At 47.5% G+C, this 19,713-nt stretch overlaps 2 protein-coding genes across 6 annotated transcripts in view; both read right to left on the bottom strand.

The window, feature by feature from the left end:
- C12H4orf19 (chromosome 12 C4orf19 homolog) overlaps positions 1-3,255 on the bottom strand; it is a 71,547-nt gene extending 68,292 nt beyond the window's left edge. Inside the window, exon 1 of one of the 3 annotated variants that reach the window (XM_060365290.1) lies at positions 3,154-3,255. The gene's annotated coding sequence lies outside the window, so the exon portion shown is untranslated. The remainder of the gene's footprint in view (positions 1-3,153) is intronic. The other 2 variants (XM_060365288.1, XM_060365289.1) reach the window with 2 other exon arrangements.
- Positions 3,256-5,022: 1,767 nt separating this feature from the next.
- Nwd2 (NACHT and WD repeat domain containing 2) overlaps positions 5,023-19,713 on the bottom strand; it is a 138,255-nt gene continuing 123,564 nt past the window's right edge. For all 3 annotated transcript variants that reach the window (XM_060365291.1, XM_060365292.1, XM_060365294.1), the window contains 3 exons: positions 19,069-19,213; positions 14,983-15,572; positions 5,023-11,158 (listed from right to left, as the gene is read on the bottom strand). In XM_060365291.1, coding sequence (XP_060221274.1) covers positions 7,226-11,158; positions 14,983-15,572; positions 19,069-19,213 — 4,668 coding nt within the window. In that variant the 3' untranslated portion in view covers positions 5,023-7,225. The remainder of the gene's footprint in view (positions 11,159-14,982; positions 15,573-19,068; positions 19,214-19,713) is intronic.

The following is a 19,713-nucleotide window of genomic DNA, read 5'->3' on the forward strand; positions in this document are numbered from 1 at the left end:
ATGTTACACCAACACACACCGCATGCAGCCTGGAGTCAGCTACCGAGAGAACGCGCCTCCCGGCAGGCACCGATCCTCCTAGACCAATAACACTCCTCCAAGCACCACACAGCAGGTGCGGCTCAGCCCAGCTCGGGGATTACACAGTCCAGAGGCAGGAGACGGTTATTCCAACGGGAATTTATCAGAGTGAGTATACGAGGTAATAGTTTATCTGAAATTTCCCTAACACTTCAAAGTCCGCATAAAGCAAACGCTGCTAAAGATGCGACCACCAGCGTCTCAGTCTTATGAAAAGCCTTTGGTCTGTGATGGGGACAAACTATAAGGTGCAGCGTGACTGTTTGCCAACCAGGAAAAAACAGCTATTTTGGAAACAGCCTCCAAACTAACATGGAAGACCAGGGGCACCAGACTTTCCCACAGTTAAGACTGGAAGTCTGACATAGCGTGAGTTGCCCCACTTCTCCATCTCCTCTGCGAATCCGAGCAGCAGCTGCCTCCCACCATGTTGCAGACCCCTCATCCCATCCTTTTCGCCGCAGCCACAGTAAACTTTCCACAGCAGATATGGGCCTTGCTTCAGGCCCTTCACAGGTTTCTCTCCAGACTAGATTCGTGGGGTGGCAGCTGTCTGTGTCCCTGGCACCTCGCCAACTGCCTGGAGGCAGTGGGTTCACACATCCGTGGTCTCCGAGGCCAGGTCAGGGTTCATTTGCTTTTAGAGAGCTGCCTGCTCACGGAAAAATGTCAGACAGCACATTTCTCTGACTGACACTCACTGAGCTCAGTCGGGTCTAGGGTTTCTGACAGCACTGAATTGTAGGTTAAGCTATTTAATTATCTGCTTCAGAAACATATCCACAGTTTTAAGCATATTTTACGACTACATAATTTTTATGGCCTATGATCCTTTTGAAGAACCCAGTCTCTGTAGGACCATGATATTTATAGGGGAAAACATGATTTGATTTTCAGTTTGTTCTCTTCGGTAGATGTCAGGAAAAACCATAAGAAAAGTTTCAGCTAGGGGCCAGTGTGGCTCTGGGGTTAAAAAGACCATGACAGGGGGGCCCATCGGACCTGCAGATAGTGAGTTCTGCATGCCTGTCCACCCCTGCAAAAGCCCGGTCAGCTCTCTCCAGCTTTCCTCTCTCCATTATCTAGTGAGTCTATCTGCAACCAGCCCATCACTCTACTGACCAAATTTAGAAATGAAATAGGCTCTTTAAGCAAGAACCCCAAAGAGCCCAATATTCAGGGTTGCTGGGAATTTGTATACCTGGGTACATATGAGACACTGTTTAGGAAAGGGAAACCAGTTCTGAAGAGGTTAGCAATCAGTTATTTAAAAAAACAAAACAAAACAAAACAAAACGAAACAAAACAAAACAAAAACCATTTCTAAGAAGCACAGGTACCAGGTCCTGGGGCACCTCTGCCAGACAGTTCTGAGAGGAAAGCAGTCAGCACCTGCTTTGCCCTTGGGGCAGCTCCTGCCCACAGCATTGAGAAGGCAGCTTCCAGGCTCTGAGAAGTGCTGGCTCAGAAGTTAGGGAATCCTTCCATTTTTAGAAAATGGAAGTGCTCGAGTGGTAAGTGTTTGTTTGTTTGTTTGTTTGTTTGGTTTTAAATTCCAGGTATGTAAAATTTCTTTGGAATATAGTGAACATGGGCATCCAAATTTTCACAGACAATGAGTCCCTGGGGGGCATGAAATAAAGATTTATTTGTACAATAAGTGGAGGATCAGAAGTTGGGCAGAATGGCGAGCTGGAGAGGAGAACCACAAGTCACCTTCCTGTCACTGTCACCTCTATTCTCTGCACTGAGCCTTGGAGCTGGTGGCTCATTGAGTCTTCCTAAGGTACAGGAACACACACAACCCAGAACTCCCTTCAATGATGGAGGCTCCATATTGTTGTTATGGAGATCTGCTTGCCCTGGGACAGGGCTTTTTACCGAAGGGGTTAGCAAGGTGTTTCAGCAACAGTGGTGTTTACATGGAGAGAGCTGCTGTAACAGTAACTAGAAAATTACATGGGAGATACTATTATTTCCTTCTTAAATTACTATTAACTAGGAAGTTACACAGGGGATACAACTGTACCCTTAAAACAATACTAACTGGAAAATTATATGGAAGGAAAAACTCCAGCAAATACACAACCTACCACCTGTAAAAACAACTACTCTTTCTTTTTATTTATTACAAGGTTTTCTTTGCTCCAGCGATTATTCTTCACCGTAGCTGAGCAGCAAGCACCCAAGGCATCCATCCACAAGCCGCCACCACCAAGCACTCTCTCCTCAACAGAGACAACAAACACCTTTTCTTTAATTTGAAACGTTTCCTGGAACACCCACTTCCTCTACATTCATCGCGCAAAAGTCCTCATACCACGATGGAAACGAAAACGTTCAGAGCCACTGGAGACGGGGTCATCTGGTTTTGCGTTTGGGCTTAATTACGTTCCGGGCGGGGTGAAGGCCTCGCTGGTACCTGCCTGCTATTATTGGATTCCTCACTGGTGATTTTTGTAAAAATCCCACCTCACAGGGGCTGTCCAGGCCGCGGAGACCCAGGTGACTGACCCCGGAGACACTTGTCCATTAAAAGTTACAGCGCGCGACACTTGGCCCCTCCCTGTGGCACCCGGTCCCCCAGTCCCCGGCCCCGCGGGCACCGCCGCGTCACCGTCCACGCACCCTCACCTTCGCGGGGACCCAATCCCAGAACCCAGGGGCAGCGCAGAGAAGGGCGGGGGCGGCCGACCCCTTCCCGTTTTCCTCGGTGAAAGCCCCCAGATGCCTAAACACGGTGGGGCCCGGACCCCGCGGATGGGCAGAATCTCTGGCGGTCTGTCCAGCTCCCAGGCGCCGCTCAGAGCTCTCGGCTTGGGAGTTTGGAAACAGCCCCTTTGACACACGCGCGCGGGCGCCTCTCGTCCGGGACTGGCTCCCCGCCGTCCGCGCGGCAGCGTCTTCCCGCGCTGGGACGAACGCCGTGACCCTCCCCGGAGGCGCCCCCGTGGGTCCCCGGCTCGCTCCCTCCCCGGAGGCGCCCCCGTGGGTCCCCGGCTCGCTCCCCGCGCCCCCCGGGGTGGGGGACGGCGCGGCCAGGCGGGCACCCGCGCGCGGGCCGCCGCTTACCTGCGTCGGGGCGGCGGCTCCGGGGAAGCGGCGCCCATGGCTCCGGCGGCCTCGGCGTCCGCGCGGGGACACGCGAGCGGGGCCGCCCGAGCCCGCGCCGCGCCGCAGCGGGCCGCGGTCATTGGGCCGGCGCGTCACGTGGGCGGGCGGAGGGCGAGCCGCCGGCCGCGGGAACCGAACCCGCGCCCCGGCCCGCGGCGCTCCGGGACGGGGCGCCCCGATCCGCCCGGGCGCGCGGCCTCCTCGCCCGCCCGCGGCTGGACGCTCGGCGCGGACCCCGCTGCGCCGGTCCCCCCAGCTACGCGCTCGCCCGCGCCCTGAAGTCCACGCGGGACGACGGGAAGGACCCCGGCTCCGGACCCCTTCCCTCGGGGCTTCCGAGTGTGGGACGCTCCGTCCGACACCTTCAGCCGCGAAGGGCGAAAGCCGGCGGCTTAGTCCTGAAAAGCGGCTCAAAGTTTGGGTCCTCTTTCCAGCGGGAGGCTGTGGCGCGTGCCGGGAAAATGTGTGGGGCAACTGCGCCATCTAGCTCGCGCGCTTTCCTCCCCCGCCCCAAGCCTGCAGGGAGCCGGGGCCGGAGATGCTGCAGAAGGAACTGGACCTCCCTAAGATCCAAGGCCCTCGGGCTCTCACGAGTATCCACGGTCCACAGGCCCTGGCCACGCTCCAGGGGAGAACTCGCAGGGGTTTCGGTCCCTTTCTCGTGCTAGCATCGCCGTGCACTTTCAGATGATAGATTTATGCGGGAAATCATACATTGTTGAATGTCGTTTATTGATTTGAAGAAACAAAATTCTTCTCTCAATAAATGATTCCCAGGTTCAACTTCCAGCCTTGTCAGAAATTTCCCTGGGATACTGCCCCGTTTATATATGAGTTAGGTTATATTTAGTTAGGTTATTCTGGTCACATGATGAGGCCTGCTCCTTTTGAGTAGTAACTATGGCCTAACAGATTTTTAACACACAAAAGACTTTGTAATTTGTCTTGGGTTTTAAGATTTCATTGAGAAACTCTGAGGTTCATTTCAGCCATAAAGAGAAGAGGGTAGTTGTTTTGTTGAGATGTACACACAAGGTTTCATCTGGTTGTTGGTTAAAGCAGCGCTGAAGCCTTCTAATGCTGCTATGTTTAAAGATATCTTTTTTTTGGGGGGGGTGCATATAGGAATTCTCAAATAGGTGTGTGTGTGTGTGTGTGTGTGTGTGTTTAAAGGTATTTGGGAAGGTTCTCTCAGGCCTTGCTACTCGCCTGAGAATTTCTCTAGTCCTTGGCCATTTCCTGCTCCAGCTACCAGAGGAAGTGGCATGTCCTCACTGTACAAAGAGGGCTCATTTTCTCCCTATTTTCTTGCTGGGTCTGAAATTCCAGAAGGAAAGAGCTATTTTATTTACCTCTGTGTTCTTGGTGAAATAAATCTGTGCTTAGCTGAATTCATCAGCTATTTCTGTATACCGGAGAAAAGGAAAAAGCCAACCTGGCCATCTCCAGTAACTTCCAGTAAGCCTTAGTAAACCAGCGGAATCTATCACCTGCAAATTAGTAATCACCTTAGAAGTTCCTGTCACCAAGTGACTGCTGGGTCCTGAGTTCCCCACTCTGATGTGCTCTGGGAAAGTTAACAAAGACGCTGGTGATAGCCTGGAACCGTGTCCACAGTCTTTACGGCTAAGCTTTCTCACTTACAATGTCGAGTAGGGGCAGTCCCAAACTCATGAGGCTGCTGTGCAGATGCCACGGCTTTGTGCGTGGAAAGCTCCTCGAATCGTTCTAGTGCACTTTTGGCACCTGGTAAATTTGAATAGTTACTAGTAATGAGGTCTTCCATCTCTGGCCAACCTTGGTGATGAAAAATCAGCAGCACCCAACTTTAAGTAGCTCATCTTTTATTCATACAAACGATACATACACAAGACTGTATATTGTTTGAACACTGAAATAATTTTCTAGTGTAACAACTCTGTAACAAAATTTAACTAAATGTAACATTTATGAAAATATAAATCTCTGATTGGGTAATTCATCCCAACAATACAAAGTTTACATAAAAACGTTCAATATGGGCTATCAGTTGCAAACATGTTAGGAAAGTCATTCAAGTCACTTGTTATACTCTATTGGCTTTTACACAGGACACTCACACACTACGTTTAATCCATCTAGGCATTTAATTCTTAGAAATGTGTGGCATGGAGGTTCAACTGAGAATGACAGGAAGAAGAATGTGTTGGCTGAAGAGCTAAAAGGACGGACTCCAGGTCTTGAGAATATGGATCTTAGCCCGCCCTGGGCTCCCATCTACTGCCTGGTAGCTAAACTAGGAGAAACACGCTGAAGAGTGCTTCACCGTGGAGGAGGGTGGTACCGGAGTGACTCTCTCAAATGCTTGCATGTTGAGTGCTTTCACCAGTAGAACACGGTTGACTTGGATCCGCTGTGGGCTTAGATCCTTTTCTTCTTTCTCATTGTGTCATCAGCTGAGATGTCACCGTGTAATGTTTTTTTGTCACGTTACACCCTGGCATCCCCACCAGGTTTACAGGCTTCAGCAGAACCCATTGGCTCCTTTATTTTACAGTTCACAAACACAACTACACTGCGAGGCTAAATGACAGGCTATAGGGTCGTGATGAGTTTGAAGCGGAGCCAGGGAGAAAATAAGCCAGTTCCTTGTTCACTGTTGTAAGTAAGTTCCCCTTTCAAAGACAATCAAACCAACAACCACTACTGACCCCCTGGAAGGTCTTTTAGGACATGTCACGTGAAGGATTCTGAAGGAGGAAAATCACTTTCACCTTCTGAGATATTTTTTTCCTTCAAATCAATGAAGTCATTACAAAAATACCATTTCATAATTTCTGCGTTGAAACGGCTAAGACTGGGAAAGTCCTCAGGTTGGAAGAGGAACAGATAAGGAAGCATACACACGGTGTGTGGAGGCTAGAAGCAGTTACAAACAGGGATGAGAAGAATCTTTGGACACCCTTAAGGTCCATGGAATCTTTTAGCACAGAGACAGGCAAATTCCGATTGTCCCAGAGTATTTGGTCGTTTATCTGCATTTTACACAGGAGAGAGGAGGAATGAGAGTAAGGCAATGTCATCAGTATTTCAGAGATGGTGTGTTTAAAAAGCTTGGTTTCTATTGAGCTACAGCAGGGGCCTGGGAAATCTTAGGCTTCCCAACAACTGACTGAAGAGTACAGACTCTTATCAGTATGATGAAAGAGACAGACAGGCGTGTTGATCAAACGTGTAATGCCCTTTCTGTAATTCTTTACACTCAGCACAAATGTGTGTCTCAAGAAACGGTGTGAAAAGACTGGTTTTCTGTTAGGTGGGTTCTTTTGCAATCCAAGAAAGAAACAGTTTAAAATCATATATTCCATTGCACAGAAACCCTTACAGCAGTCGCTGTGAGTGTGGTTTAATGAGGACGGACTTTCCGTGTTCAGTAGCCCTATAAGAGTGGCAGGTAGTTCTCATCCCCGTCTGTTCACCATCCCACACAGTTAAGCGCTGTCTTGGAAAACTGGAACACATCTGGACATCTTTCTTACACAATTTTGCACTGTTAACCCATTTGTGTTTACACAGTTGTCAGGATCAAGAAGAGATATTAAGGCTGCATTTTGTTGTCACAACCCCTCTCGGAGTCAAACAGTTCTCGGCCATCATGATTCCAACTGACTTCCACAGAACTAATTCTAATCCAACTAGAATCTAGTCCAACTGGTCTACCTACAACTCTAGCCTCTCTCATCTGACTCAATGTAGTGAATTGTGCTGATTCTTATCATACAGCAAATTTAAACAATTTTATCCTCTCTCTCTCTTCTAGGTGAAATGACCATTTCACTACCGCTTCTGGAAGTTCTCTATTTTTCTAATACATTTGGACAAAAAGATGGCACCCAGGTTGAGTCTCATGTTTTGTCCTTTCGTGAGGATGTTAGTAGACAGCGTTTTAGCATCTTCCCTGCTTTTAAGAAGTGAGCAGCTTTTCGTTTGCGATGCAGAAGACGCGCCTGGCTTTCTTCTGTTGCTGTGCGTGGCAAGCAGGTGAACTTTGTCAGTTATCTGGCGTGTGGCTGTGGCTCCGGGACTCTAGGACAGCACACGCCCGGTCATAACAAGAGTTATGTTTCTTGGAGAGCGCTGCCTCATTGGACTCAGAGGAGTCACTCACGGTGATGGGGCTGTCTCTTGCAAAGACCTCGGTGGACTCTCGCCAGAAGCAGTCCACGGACACTTTAAAGGAGTAACTATTGGACTTGGGCCTGGACATCTGTGTTGCACTGTTGAAGATCTGTCTGCTATTGGACGTGGCGATCTTGATTTTCAGTGCGGCGTCTACACGGTCCACAACTGTGTATATTCCTATACTCCCGTCGTCAAAGCCGACTATGATGTTCAGGTGTCTCTGAGAAAGCGCAAGAAAAGTTGGCGTTTTGTAAAGGGAACAAGCACCGATGTTTTTGCCATCAGCCAACCTCATTACAATTAAGCTTGATGTTGCATCATTTTCCTCCTCCTCCTCCCCATTCCGGAAACAAATATATACCAGGTAGCGACCATCTCGAGAGAGCCTCTGTCTCCAGATGGCTCCGGAGGCATGAACCACCCGTAGTTTCCCGCTGTGTAAATCCAGCACATTGATGTTCTCATCTCCCCGGGATATAATGCCTAGCTTCCCGTTGGGAGAGATTTCAAAATCCTCCAGGTTTTTCAGAAAGTTGCTTGGAAGCTGCACACGTCGACAGATGACCTCATCGGTCAGACTCCAGATGTTCACGGTCTCAGCTGATGTGATGAACACGATGACATCAGGGCAGTCGGGGATCAGCTTAAAATTCACGATGGTGACGCCGTCCTCGCAGCAATATTTCTTCGTGATGCTCCCAGTCCAGAGGCTGACCGCCAGCACTTTGCTTTTCGTCGTTCCCACCACGAAGGTGTTGGCGGAGGTAATGAAGGCGTTTTGCAACGCGGTCAGGATGTTGCAGACCCTGTGGCCTGTGGCCAGTCTCCAAACCCTGGAGGCGTTTTCCTCGCAGAGCGAGACCACAAACTGGTCATTGTGCGTGATGAGCAGCTGAGAGATTCTCTGCCCGTTAATCCGGAAGAGGTTCTCCCCACTGCTGGTGTGCCAGACGTACTGGCTGCATTTGTCATCTGACGTCACCATTATGTCTCCAGCAGATGTTAGCACACAGTGTTCCACCGTTCCTTCGTGCTTAAATACCGCCTCAATGAACCCGCTGCTGAAGTTCCACTTATGAACACAGTCGGAGCCATCCAGAGAGTAAATGATTTCCCCTCTGGCGGGCAACACCAGGCTCTGGATGGGCTTGCCAGTTTTGTCGATGTTGGACATAGCCGTGATTATGTCTATATCCCAGATGGAAAGGACACCGCTGGTAGATAAAGACAGCAGCATATTGTGGTGACTAGACTTCACCAGCTTAACTATGGTGCCTGAGACTTCCGGCAAGCTCGCCATGCACTGTCCTGTGTCCCTTCTCCAGAAGAACACTGCGGGGGTCTTCTCCATCGTCGCGATGATGCAGTCTCCATTTTTGGATAGCACGGCGGATATAAATCGTTCGTTGTGCCTGGCTCGGAACTTCTCCGCCACCTTCCACATGCCAGTGTCTAAGAGCTCAATGCTGAGAGCTTTGCAGATCAGAATTGCACTTTGGTCCTCTGACAGTTCAAAGCTCACCACCTCGCTGTCTTCCTTTCGGCAGTCAAAGTCTTCAGTCAGCTGGGGGTTAGAAATGTCCTCTGTATTCCAAACAGAGAGGCTTCCCTCACTGTCTACCATGACCATTTCTTGAGCCGTGTCCAAGATGAGAAGAAACTTTACAAAACCACCTGAAAATTCTGATGTCACTGTACATAACTTTTCTCCACTGCCTAAGTGGAAAATGGTGGTATTGTTCAGGTACTGGCCGCAGAAAGCATATAGTCCGTCCAGAGAGCACTGGACACAGGTCACTTCATACCAGCAGTGGAACTGGTAAAGGGGCCACCCATAAAGCAGATCAATGACAGTGACATCTTTGCTGGCCTCCAGCCATGCAAGGGCGTGGTTGACAGAGAGTGTAAATCCATTGATGTAGGTGGAGCCACTTCCATGCTTGGTCCCTTTGATTTCCACCTCCGACAGGAGGCAGGAATTGATGTTGTCATAGATCAGCAAGGTGTTGTTTGTTGTGGCAACCACGAGGTACTTCTCGTCACTGCTGAGCTTCATGCCCAGGATAACAGACTGGGCTGTAGTGATTTGCCGGAGCAGCTGGCGAGTCTCTACATCCCATGTGCTGATGGAACCATTTTCTAAGGCTGTGAGAACGGTGCTAGGGTTACAGGTGGGAAGAATCTCTGTGACGTGCAGATGACTGGAGGCTAGGGGGAGACGCTCAGGGCTGTACGTCACGTCCATGGATGAATGAAGAGGAACAATGGAGCAGTATTTGGGTCCATCTTTGTCACATTCTAAGAGAAGGTGTCTAAGTTTGGGCAGCGAGCTCACCACAGGCAGCAGCCTTTGCTGAAGCTCTGCCGAAAGGGAGCCTGGGAACGCGATGACCTTGTTTCTGATGCCTCGGAGCGTGCTGGCCAGGAACTTCAGCTCCTTTTCTTGTGAGTAGTTGTAAGCCAGTTCTATGTCTGCGAGCACTTTGTCAAACTGGCCAATTTTGATCATGGTGTAAAGCCAGCTGAAGTTCATGATGATTCCGTAAAGCAGGTCATCGGTTTTCCCACACCTTGTCAGGTGATACAAGAGCTCAGACATCTTCCGGTGATTGACAAAAAAGATGTCAGGCTCCAGCGGGTTACACTGGAAAACCCATGGCTGCTCGGGAGCCTGCCTGTCGAAGGACGCTTGTTCCATGAAGTGCTTTTCTTCCTCAAGCAGACTTCTGTTCTCTAAGTCCAGGCAGCCGTTCAAGTAGGCGTCTTCCAGGCAGAAAGCTTTCCTCCTGCCTCCTGACCACACCCCTAGAAAATAATCCGCCAGGATTGTGTGCATCTCACGAAGGCTGCTTTCCTCCTGCAGATACAGCTTCTGAGCTATGAGCTGCAGGTGTCTGTTGGCCCAGACTAGGAGTGTGACGTTCTTCACGTGTCTTTCTATTAAGTATCCACTGAGGCCCTCCTTAAGCCTAGCAATGTACAAGTAAGGCACCCTCAGAGGGTTGCTGGGTCTGGCGTTCTCACTGAGCTCATTCATAACGCTGTTGTCCAGAGCTAGAACATCCTCCAGTTCCATCTCACTCAAACCCACTTTGGCCATGGTGATATAACCCAGCGCTCTGGAGACCAGTTTCTGCCCACACCTCTTCTCCAAGGACCAGAACAACTGCTCTATGCTTTCATGGACAGTCACACAGAGGGAGGACTCGTCAACGTCCTTGTGAGATCGCCAGTGCCTCACCTCCCTGAAGGTCAGGTTCACAAACATGGGCAGCGTGCACTTGGAGAATGCGTTGTTGACGTAGATCTGCTGGCCTGACGTGACCTTCCTCTTGACCCTCAGCAGCTGGTGCTTGAGGACCTGACTGCACATCTTTCTGTCCCGAGGGATCAGCTCAATGTAGTTGTCCTCTTCGTGGATAAGGCACTTGAGTTTCTGCAGGATCCCATGCTTGTTAGGCAGCGTGGAGAGCGCGATCCGCACGAACCGGGGAAGGTGGGCCGGTAGCCACCAGAGCTTCCGAGCGTCGTCATTTTCTGAGAGCTGCTCCAGGGCGTCAAATATGATCACCAGAGGTCTCTGCAGGGAAGACTCGTTCAACAGGTTTATAAATAAGTCACGGAGGTCATGGATCTTCTTGGGATAGCTTTGAACCAGACACCGGTAGTTGACTGCCAATTGTTCACAGACACTTAGAAGGAGTGTCCTCAGATCGGTGCTCATGTCTGTCGTCCCTAGAAATCTCACAATGACAACTGGGTCAGAGTCTGGTCCTGTGTCTTCATGGAGCCAGCCGTAAGCCTAAAACATACAAGCAGAGTTTAGAACAGTGCTGTGCCTGTACACAGCCATAATCAACGAGGTTCCTCTCTAGAGCTCAGACTAACACTGGCCATGCAGAAAGGAGCCCTGATCCGAGAAGAGCACAGGTCTCCTGGGACGGCCCACCCGCTGCCACAAAGCTCCCGTGGAGACCTGTGGGTGGGGCCCACAGGCAGGAGAAGGGGCTTCTTAGCTGTAAGGAAATGTTGTTTGAACAGAGCGTTCAATAACCATTAATGTGAAGACATAGTTGGGTCATTTTTTTTCCATCTAAAGTCATAACTTGGTAGTCGTTAGCACAGTGTTCCTTTAGTGGCTCACTATATAATGGTTTATAAATTACATAGAGTAAATGTTTTCATTAACTGAGGATATGTAATTCCATAATGGCTGACCAACTTTTAGTTGATTAGAATGTAATAAAATAGTCACCACCAGTTCTCCACACAATAGAATCTGTGTAACTGAGAGCCATTTCTGTGCGTCTACAGGGTCGTCACTGTGGCTGTGACTTTCACCGTGAGTCTGTATGCTTTGAGGTGAGAGGGCTGCCTCAGTGGTTTCTAGCTCCCCCACCACTTGGCTCATCACCATCTGTAACACCAGCTCCAGGAGACCGACACCCTCTTCTGGCCTCTGAGAATATTCGCACTCGAGTCCACATGCACACAGCCCCATACACAATACACACAATCAAATATAAAAACACATCTTTAAAAAGTCTACCTAATTCTGGTTATAAGAGCTTAGTTAACTGCTGTGCTTTCTAACACTCCACTATGCAGACAGGTATTCATTAATATGATCTCTCTGAAGGGCACATGGATTGAGTGATATTTGATAGGAGAGAAAACTGAAACTCAGGCTAGATGACTAACTTGCTTCAAGTTGAATGGTCATTAGAAACAAAAGTGGATTAGAAGCCACATCTGACTTTCATTCTACACACCCTTCCCTCCTCCTTCCTCCCCCACTTCTTTCTTCCTTTCTTGTAGAGCTATGAGGATAAAGAATATAGAGATCAGTGAAATTCAGTATTTTTTTTGGGGGGGGAGTCAAAGTTGAGAAGGAACATGATCAAAGTGCAAAATAGCTTCCAAAGAGTATTTTTAGGGAGCTAAAGCTTTTCAGCTATTCTATTACCAAGAAGGCTCTTTAGAAAACAGGAGATTACTCTATGAATTCTATGACTTCTTACATACAGATTTTTTTTCCCCTATAAGTCAGGAAGCTTGGATCTTTGAGGTAGTGCAGATTAAGAAAAAAAAAAAAAAGGAGATTCAATGTCTATGGATGGAATTGAATAAATGGCTTAGGACAAGGGGCTCTCAGCTGCTTGGTTTTGCTGTTGGGAGCTGCTTTTAGGACTGATGGCAATGCCATGCGCCTGTCACGCCATGCGGCTGTCCACTGGTGGCTGACCAGAGCTCAAACACAGACTCTCTGACATGACACTGATTTCTCATGTGCTGAGGCTGTGTCTACGCTGTCCATGGGTACTGCCCTGTAATTAAGAGCTGGGCTCACAGGAGACAAGCATGAGATGGGAAACGAGGACACAGACTGTGAAAGTGCGACACACAGCTACTCACTCAGCAGCAGAAGGGCAAAGAAACCAGCAAGCAGAACCCGGGACTGTGGTAGCCGGACACTCACAACTGAACCAGATCTCCAGAGGACAGAGAGCCCAGCCATCACTCAAGATCAGCTCGGCATGACCAGCAGCCTGCAGAGTAGAACTGTTCCTCTGTATGTACACACTAGCCTGTCTCATGCAATCTGCGACCTTGCCTGCACACAGACACACCACATGGACCTTCTGCTCTGCCAGTTCAACAGTATTTGCTCCTGTGATGTTCCTTCCCCGGGAAGGAAATCCCCATCACACTGCACGTGTGTTCCTCTCAGCGTCTTCATGTGCTTGCGAGAAATAATCCTGAAGTTTGAAGACACATATGCAATTCTGGTTTGACTAGTCTCTCTCCCTCTCTCCCCGACCCCCTCTCTAATGTGTTCTGACAGGACATGGTGCCTAAGGTCAGGTCTGTGCTTCCCCTGGCACTTAGAGAAACTGGTCACAAGCGTGGGAAGCAGCTGAACGCTATGCACTAAACCATGGCCAATTAGCGTAAGGATCACAGAGCTGATTCTCACCTGGAGACCTGCTTTGGCACCGAATCCCCACAACAGGTTCAATGCAGCCAACCCTGTTTTTGTACTATAGTGATCAGTTTGATATTGTGCAGCACATGACAGGCTATAGAATGTTCAAAGAGTTGGAGAAGGCTCCCTAGACAGCGCACAGAAGCATGACATGACCGCTCTGAGTGCCCATCAGACCAGTAGAAGCTTCCACTTTGAATTCAGGTGTGAAGAAAATTGAAATGGATCTAGTTTAGTATGGCTTAGGCTGACATGGCAAGATAATAGGTATTACATTTTAAAATGAGGTCACAGATCCTCATGTAGGGTCCAAGAGAGAGATTCTGAAGTCACTTTAGCGATTGCACACGTTCAACCTGCAAAAAGGGCCTGGGGGAGGTGGCAGTCAAGAAAAAGCTGAAGATGAAGGCACCATAGGATTCATCTCCCATCCCCTCATCCTCAGAGGAGAAGGCAGAACAGCGCTCATTCTTCATTTTTAGCCAGAGAACGTGGCTTCAGTAGAGACTCTTGAGGACGCTGAGACCAGAGGACATGGTGCCTCTGAGATGATGTCTCAGAGATGATGTCTGAGAGACTTGGTGGCAGGCTAGCGAACAGATCTGACGGAAGAATGAAACAGACCCTGACCTGGATCTGTGAGTTTAGGGTTCTGAGGGTCAAAGAGCACCTGGACGTTTCCCAAGAACCTAACGTGAAGCACCAAGAAGAGGGAGATGGTAAGCTTGCTGCTTTCCTTGTCCCAGAGCTTGCCTGAGGACTTCCAGGGCTATGGAGAGGATCTTACGACAGAGGTTCTAGAGTTTGTTGTTGGGTGTTTAGGAAGTGATAAAGGAACTAACAAGAAAAAGACACACACACTGCATTTAGGAAGCTTCGGTGAGAGACGATTAGTGGGTCTAGGGCTGGGGGAGCAGGAGGAGAAGAAACTTCTGGAAATGGTGGGAAGGACGCAGAGGAGACGGTGGGCAGCTTTTAGTGCGTATTAAGAGTTCGGCGCTCGCTCACAGCAGCTTGGCTCGTGTGAGAACTTCGCGGTTGCCTAACCTTCTGCACCCACTGCACTACTCAGTAGGGTTTATAAATGTGGTTGGGGCTAGGAAAGGAGGGAGGAAAGAGTGCTATGTCAATAAAGACGTCCGTGGTTCCATACCCACAGTGAGGAGGGGGTGCGACTGTGGTAGGCCTCACATGACGGAGAAAAATATAGACCAAACTTAATTATCCCTGCAGACTGTGCTTACTCACTGTAATTCATCTTCTAATCACTGTTTTAGAAATTGTAAACTCATTTTCTAATCACTGGCTAAGTGATTAGAAAAACTGAAAAATGGGTTTTTCCTGACAGGGGTGAGAAGGGTTTTTGAAGAATTGGTTTCCCCTTTCATCCAAATGAAGTGGATGAATTAGAATAGTGAGTGACAAAAGAAAGTGCTTTCAGAGTTATGTCCCATGCACAGAACAGAACAGCTGGTACGTCAGCAAAAAAGAAACTCAGAAGTAGGCATCCCCTGAAGGCTAGTTCTCATTTAGGAAGCAAACACAGAAAAATGAAGATGGAATTTTGTCAAGTTATTATTTTCCCCAAAGAAAAACACATAGAAGGGGAAGAATAGGGTGATTTTTTTTTTTTTTTTTACCTTTTTTGCTACTTCAGCCAGCAGCAGAGTCTTCCCAGTGCATGGCCCACCGTACACAACCAGAGGGCTGACGTGCCCGGTTTTGCTTGGAAGGATGTATTTATGCAAGATGTTTAGCGATTCACATTTGTATTCATAGAAGGAGGCAAATGTTTTACACAGCGAGGAGTGCTGCAGGATTTCATCGTACAGCGTATCAGTCTCTGTGTCAAAATTCTGCTGCACTGTAGCCTGAATTATGTCAATCATGTCCTCATAAAACTGCTTACCAAGTCCTTCTATGTAATGATTTTCTATCTCCTGGGAGTAGCCCAGCTTCATGTCACAGTGAGTGACAGACGTGTACACCCTCAGATTAGAGGATGCGACAATGGTAGGAATGAATTCATCCCTGAGTTTGATCAGCTTCTCTTGAGCTTCTGGGTCACGGATGATTCTTGGGTCTGTTCCGGTTACGTCCATGTATTTTCCCATCTCTGGGATTTTCACGAAGCGTTCAATGTTAGCAATCTTTCTGATGTAGCACACACACTTCTTCAGGAACGCTGGCGTTTGCTTGCCTAGAGCAAAGTCAAACTCATCCTCAATAGCTGGAAGAAGAGAAGTTGGGGTTTATTGCCTCGAATAAAGGAGCCATGTGCCCCAATTCCCAATAAGTTAGGCACTTTCGGGAGGTTATTTGGCTTATAATTTGTAGAGATAGAACCTGTGGAATGATTTCTTAAGTTAATATTAGTCTTTTCCTAAGCATGTAGAACCTAGAAGAATAGATTTTTTTTTCATAAAATATTTAATTTCCCTCCCAATGGGAAGGAAAAGTTGAAAACCAGACTGCTAAAGCAAGCATGCCAGGTTCATAGTGATGATTTTAAGATTTAAAATTAATTTCCTTCTCCAACTTCAGCCCTATTAAATGTGGGAACAGCAGGGTCCCTGTGGGGCCAGGAAATGTGGAGGCGGCTAGGTAACATAGCTGGTAGCTCCCGGCTCCTTGCCAGGCATTCCCTTAGTCTCATCCTTTTGTTTGAGGTGTATTGTACCCTAGACAGATGTGCTGAAATAGAAATGAAAAAACACACCCTAAAACATAACCATGTTCTGACTTCTGCTCAATTTTAACAAACCATGATACTTCTCAGTTCCATGGTCTCAGAAAGATGTAGAATGACTTTATACAGGACGTCACTTTTTCTGAGCTAAACCACACATGTCCTATCGCACAGAGAGGTACATAGAAGTAAGTGCACATTGTAAGTCTCCCTCCCTCCCTCCTGCCTCCCTTCCATCTTTTCTCCCCTCCCATCCTGGTTAGACTTTTTATCATCTAGACACAGCCAGGGTCATATGGGAAGAGGGAATCTGTGGAAAGAGGGTGATGGAAAGAGGGTGGTATTAGGAGTGTTTGACCATAAGAGGGGACGCAGATGAACCACAGTAGAAAAATCCATCTAAGCTTGGCTCAGGGGAGGACAAAGGCTGTGTACAGAGTGCCTGTGCACGTAAGCGAACCAGAATAAACGAGCAACCTGACACAAAGTCCACTCTTCGTATCTTGGAGGCATGCGTACCTTCACGATTTGGGGGAACCTGTGTTTATGATTCCCACTGTGGTTTAGCTCTGGGATCTCCTCAGATGCTGTGTCAAGGTTTGTACCCTGGAGTCAGGCAGGCGTGGTTCGGTGGGAGGGCTCAGGGTGTAGGGGTGTATCTTTGAAGGGACCCTAGGCTCCTACTGTTTCTCATTTTTATTACTCACCTTGAGGTGAGTGGTTTTGCCACAAGTTACTGCTGTGGTGTGTGGACTCACCACAGGCCCAAAGGTAATGGAGCCAACTGACTGATCTTGCTTAGAGGCTCCAAAACAGAATCAAAATAACTGATTTTCTCACCTCAGCCTTTGTAATAAGCACAGAAAGCTGGGTAGTAGAATTTCTGATATTTGTGCATACATATCTCTCAAACTTTTACCTTTCCTTACTGGACATTGGTTTCACATTCTGTCTTTGCTCTTGCTTCAGTGGGCTTCACTCATATTGGTCACAGCACTCAGGGCAGGTAACTTAGGAATGGATTCCCAGGCATTTTAGTGTTTTTCAGAGTCTCACTATATAGCTCAGATAGCCTTGAACTCATACCCTTCCTGCTCCAGACTTCTGAGTATAGGTGTGTACCACCAAGGCCAGTGATAGTTCTCTAGAATAGAGACCTTGAAAGAGTGTTTTCCAGTGAGTGCCGAATGCTGGTGCTGTTTGATTACAAAAGAAGAGGGTTTTGTGTAGCCTGCTATCTTTCACGTAACGAAAAGAAAAGCTTTCCTCTGATCACTTGTTCCAATCCAGCACAGTAACAACAACAACAACAACAACAACAAAAACCTAGTTGTTTTGTACTTGATAAAGGTGAAGAGCCAGAGCCTGGAAATGGATCAAGAGGTCCCAAAGGAGCAAAGATGAAGACAAAACATAAAGACAGTGCTCATTTGTGTTTAGTTTAGTTCTTTCTCTCTCAATCTATATAGACCAGGCTGGACTCAGACTCACGGAGACCCACCAACCCCTGCCCCTGGCATTAAAGGCGTGGACCTGCCAGCCCACCAACTTCAGTATTTCCTAAGGAAATTTGAAATCAGACCTAACTTCCTGATGGTTTCCTTCTGGGAGTCACAAAAATGACTTATAACTAAAAAAGAACTATTGGAAATATGTGCACTCAGTGATTAAGGGTCAAGCACTTTTTGGGTTTTGACCAACACTTTTCTGTTCTATAACTATAAAAGCTTCATGAGGCTTTTGCCACTTTGGAACACGGTTTTGGGAATCTGTGTTCCTAAGCCACAGCATTTAGCACAGCGATCTGGAAGTGGAATTACTACTGCTTTTCCTCAACAATTCTTTATTGTGACCTTTAAAAAGCAATTCTGTCCTCCAGCTCTGATGACTTTTTCCCAGCGGTGTTTGTTTTCCAAAAACTGTGACTGACTTAGATCCTTCAGCTTGGGGTTTTCTGACAAGGAGGCTTCCCCCGCCTGTCTGTGGAAGGTTATAAACTAGTCTGTAAGGAGGAATTGTTGTGTGTGTGTGTGATTTTAATATAAAGTTAAGTTCTATCACATTTTTCTCCAGTTCCATATCCTCCTTCACAGTCCCCTTGTCATCCTCCTCAAACCTGACTTTCTGCTGTTCATGAAGTTCCAGAATAAAGCCTTGCCTGTGCTGAATATTCTAAGAGGCAGGATGAGTTTGTGGAGAAATGGAATGTTGCAGGTCCGGAGCCAAACTACTTTAGATTGCCTTTAGACCCATAAACAGCCATTTACTGCCTACTTTTGCATTGACCAAACATCTTTTCAGCTATCAGGAAAAAATCTTTTTGGGAATGCACATACAAACAGACTCCGAGTGTCCACTGACATACAGGCTAAGCATGTCGTCAGATTGCATCTGATGCTTACAGCAGCAGATTCCCTGCTATTCTGTAACCTACTTACTTGATGTTTCCATCAAGGTATTTGAAAATGTCTTGACTTACTGTTTTTCTGTTTGTTTGTTTGTTCTGTAACTATAAAATTTTTAGAAAATGTTATAAATGGTGTTTGCAGTAACCTGAACCCCTGTTCTCAGGCTATGGTCACATTCGTATTTGGCTCCACAAGAAACCCCTTTTTGCCTTGGCTGAGAGCTGCACATGCGTGTTGACACTCAGTCTATTTCCTCGGAGGAATTCAAACCAGGTGGTTCAACTGCCTGGGAGTCTCCACCTTAGATGGTCATGATACCACTAACTCTGATGCCTTCCATCTTCTATCTCAAAAAGCAGCCCACCTCATCTATACAAGAGCCCCAGTGTCCCTCCTCAGCTGCTATTTTTTTAACTATGTTTTTTTTTTTTTAAGTTACAAGTTATTTAATTTTTGTAACAGTCTTGAGCATTTATTACTTGGCAATCATTTCTTAGACTCACTGAAGTCAGTTTCCAGGAAAGGAGAGACTTCCCTTATTCATTGCTGTTTCCCCAGAGCTTGCTAAGCCGTAAATGCTTCCTTTTTTTCATTCATTTCTTAATTTTCTGAAGACACATGAAAATTACCTGAGAACAGGTACCTCTTAGCCTGGCTGTGTTTCATTTTACCCTGTTCATGCAGCAGTTTGACAGCAGCTTTGAATATTGTTTTGATTTCATCCGATATTTCTTGCCATGGCCTCTCGTTTTCAGTACTGGCAGAAGGCTGTGTCTAGGAAAAGGTGAAAGTCGAAAGTCAGTCTCAAAATCATGAAAGATAAGCCAGCATTTAAGAGCAAGCTTGGTAAATGCCAAGACTATGAGAGTTAGTCTCCCAATGCCTCATTTCATCCTCCCCCCCCCCCCCCAGATAATCCTGAAGTAAGAAATCATCCCCACAGGACAAGTGAACTTCCCCTGCTAACACGAAGACATGTGTGTTTGCTGGGCTTGGCTATGGTTCTTACTGGTTATTCACGTGTCGGGAGCTGGACCCTTGTTTGCTGGGCTGGGCTACGGTTCTTATTGGTTATTCATGTGTCAGGAGTTTGACCCTGTTTCTCTTGGCAATGTTGGGAGGTGAGATGGAATAAAAACTGGTTATGTCACTGAAATGCTATCCTTGGAAGATGTTAATGTCATTCTCATTGGGTCCCAGGTAGTTCTTGAGGGCCTGGGTTCTTACAAAAAGGATCACCCTAGCTTCTAAAGCTCTCTGGTTTTCTTGTCTCA

The sequence above is a fragment of the Meriones unguiculatus genome, chromosome 12, assembly GCF_030254825.1.
Source record: "Meriones unguiculatus strain TT.TT164.6M chromosome 12, Bangor_MerUng_6.1, whole genome shotgun sequence".
NCBI lineage: Eukaryota > Metazoa > Chordata > Mammalia > Rodentia > Muridae > Meriones > Meriones unguiculatus.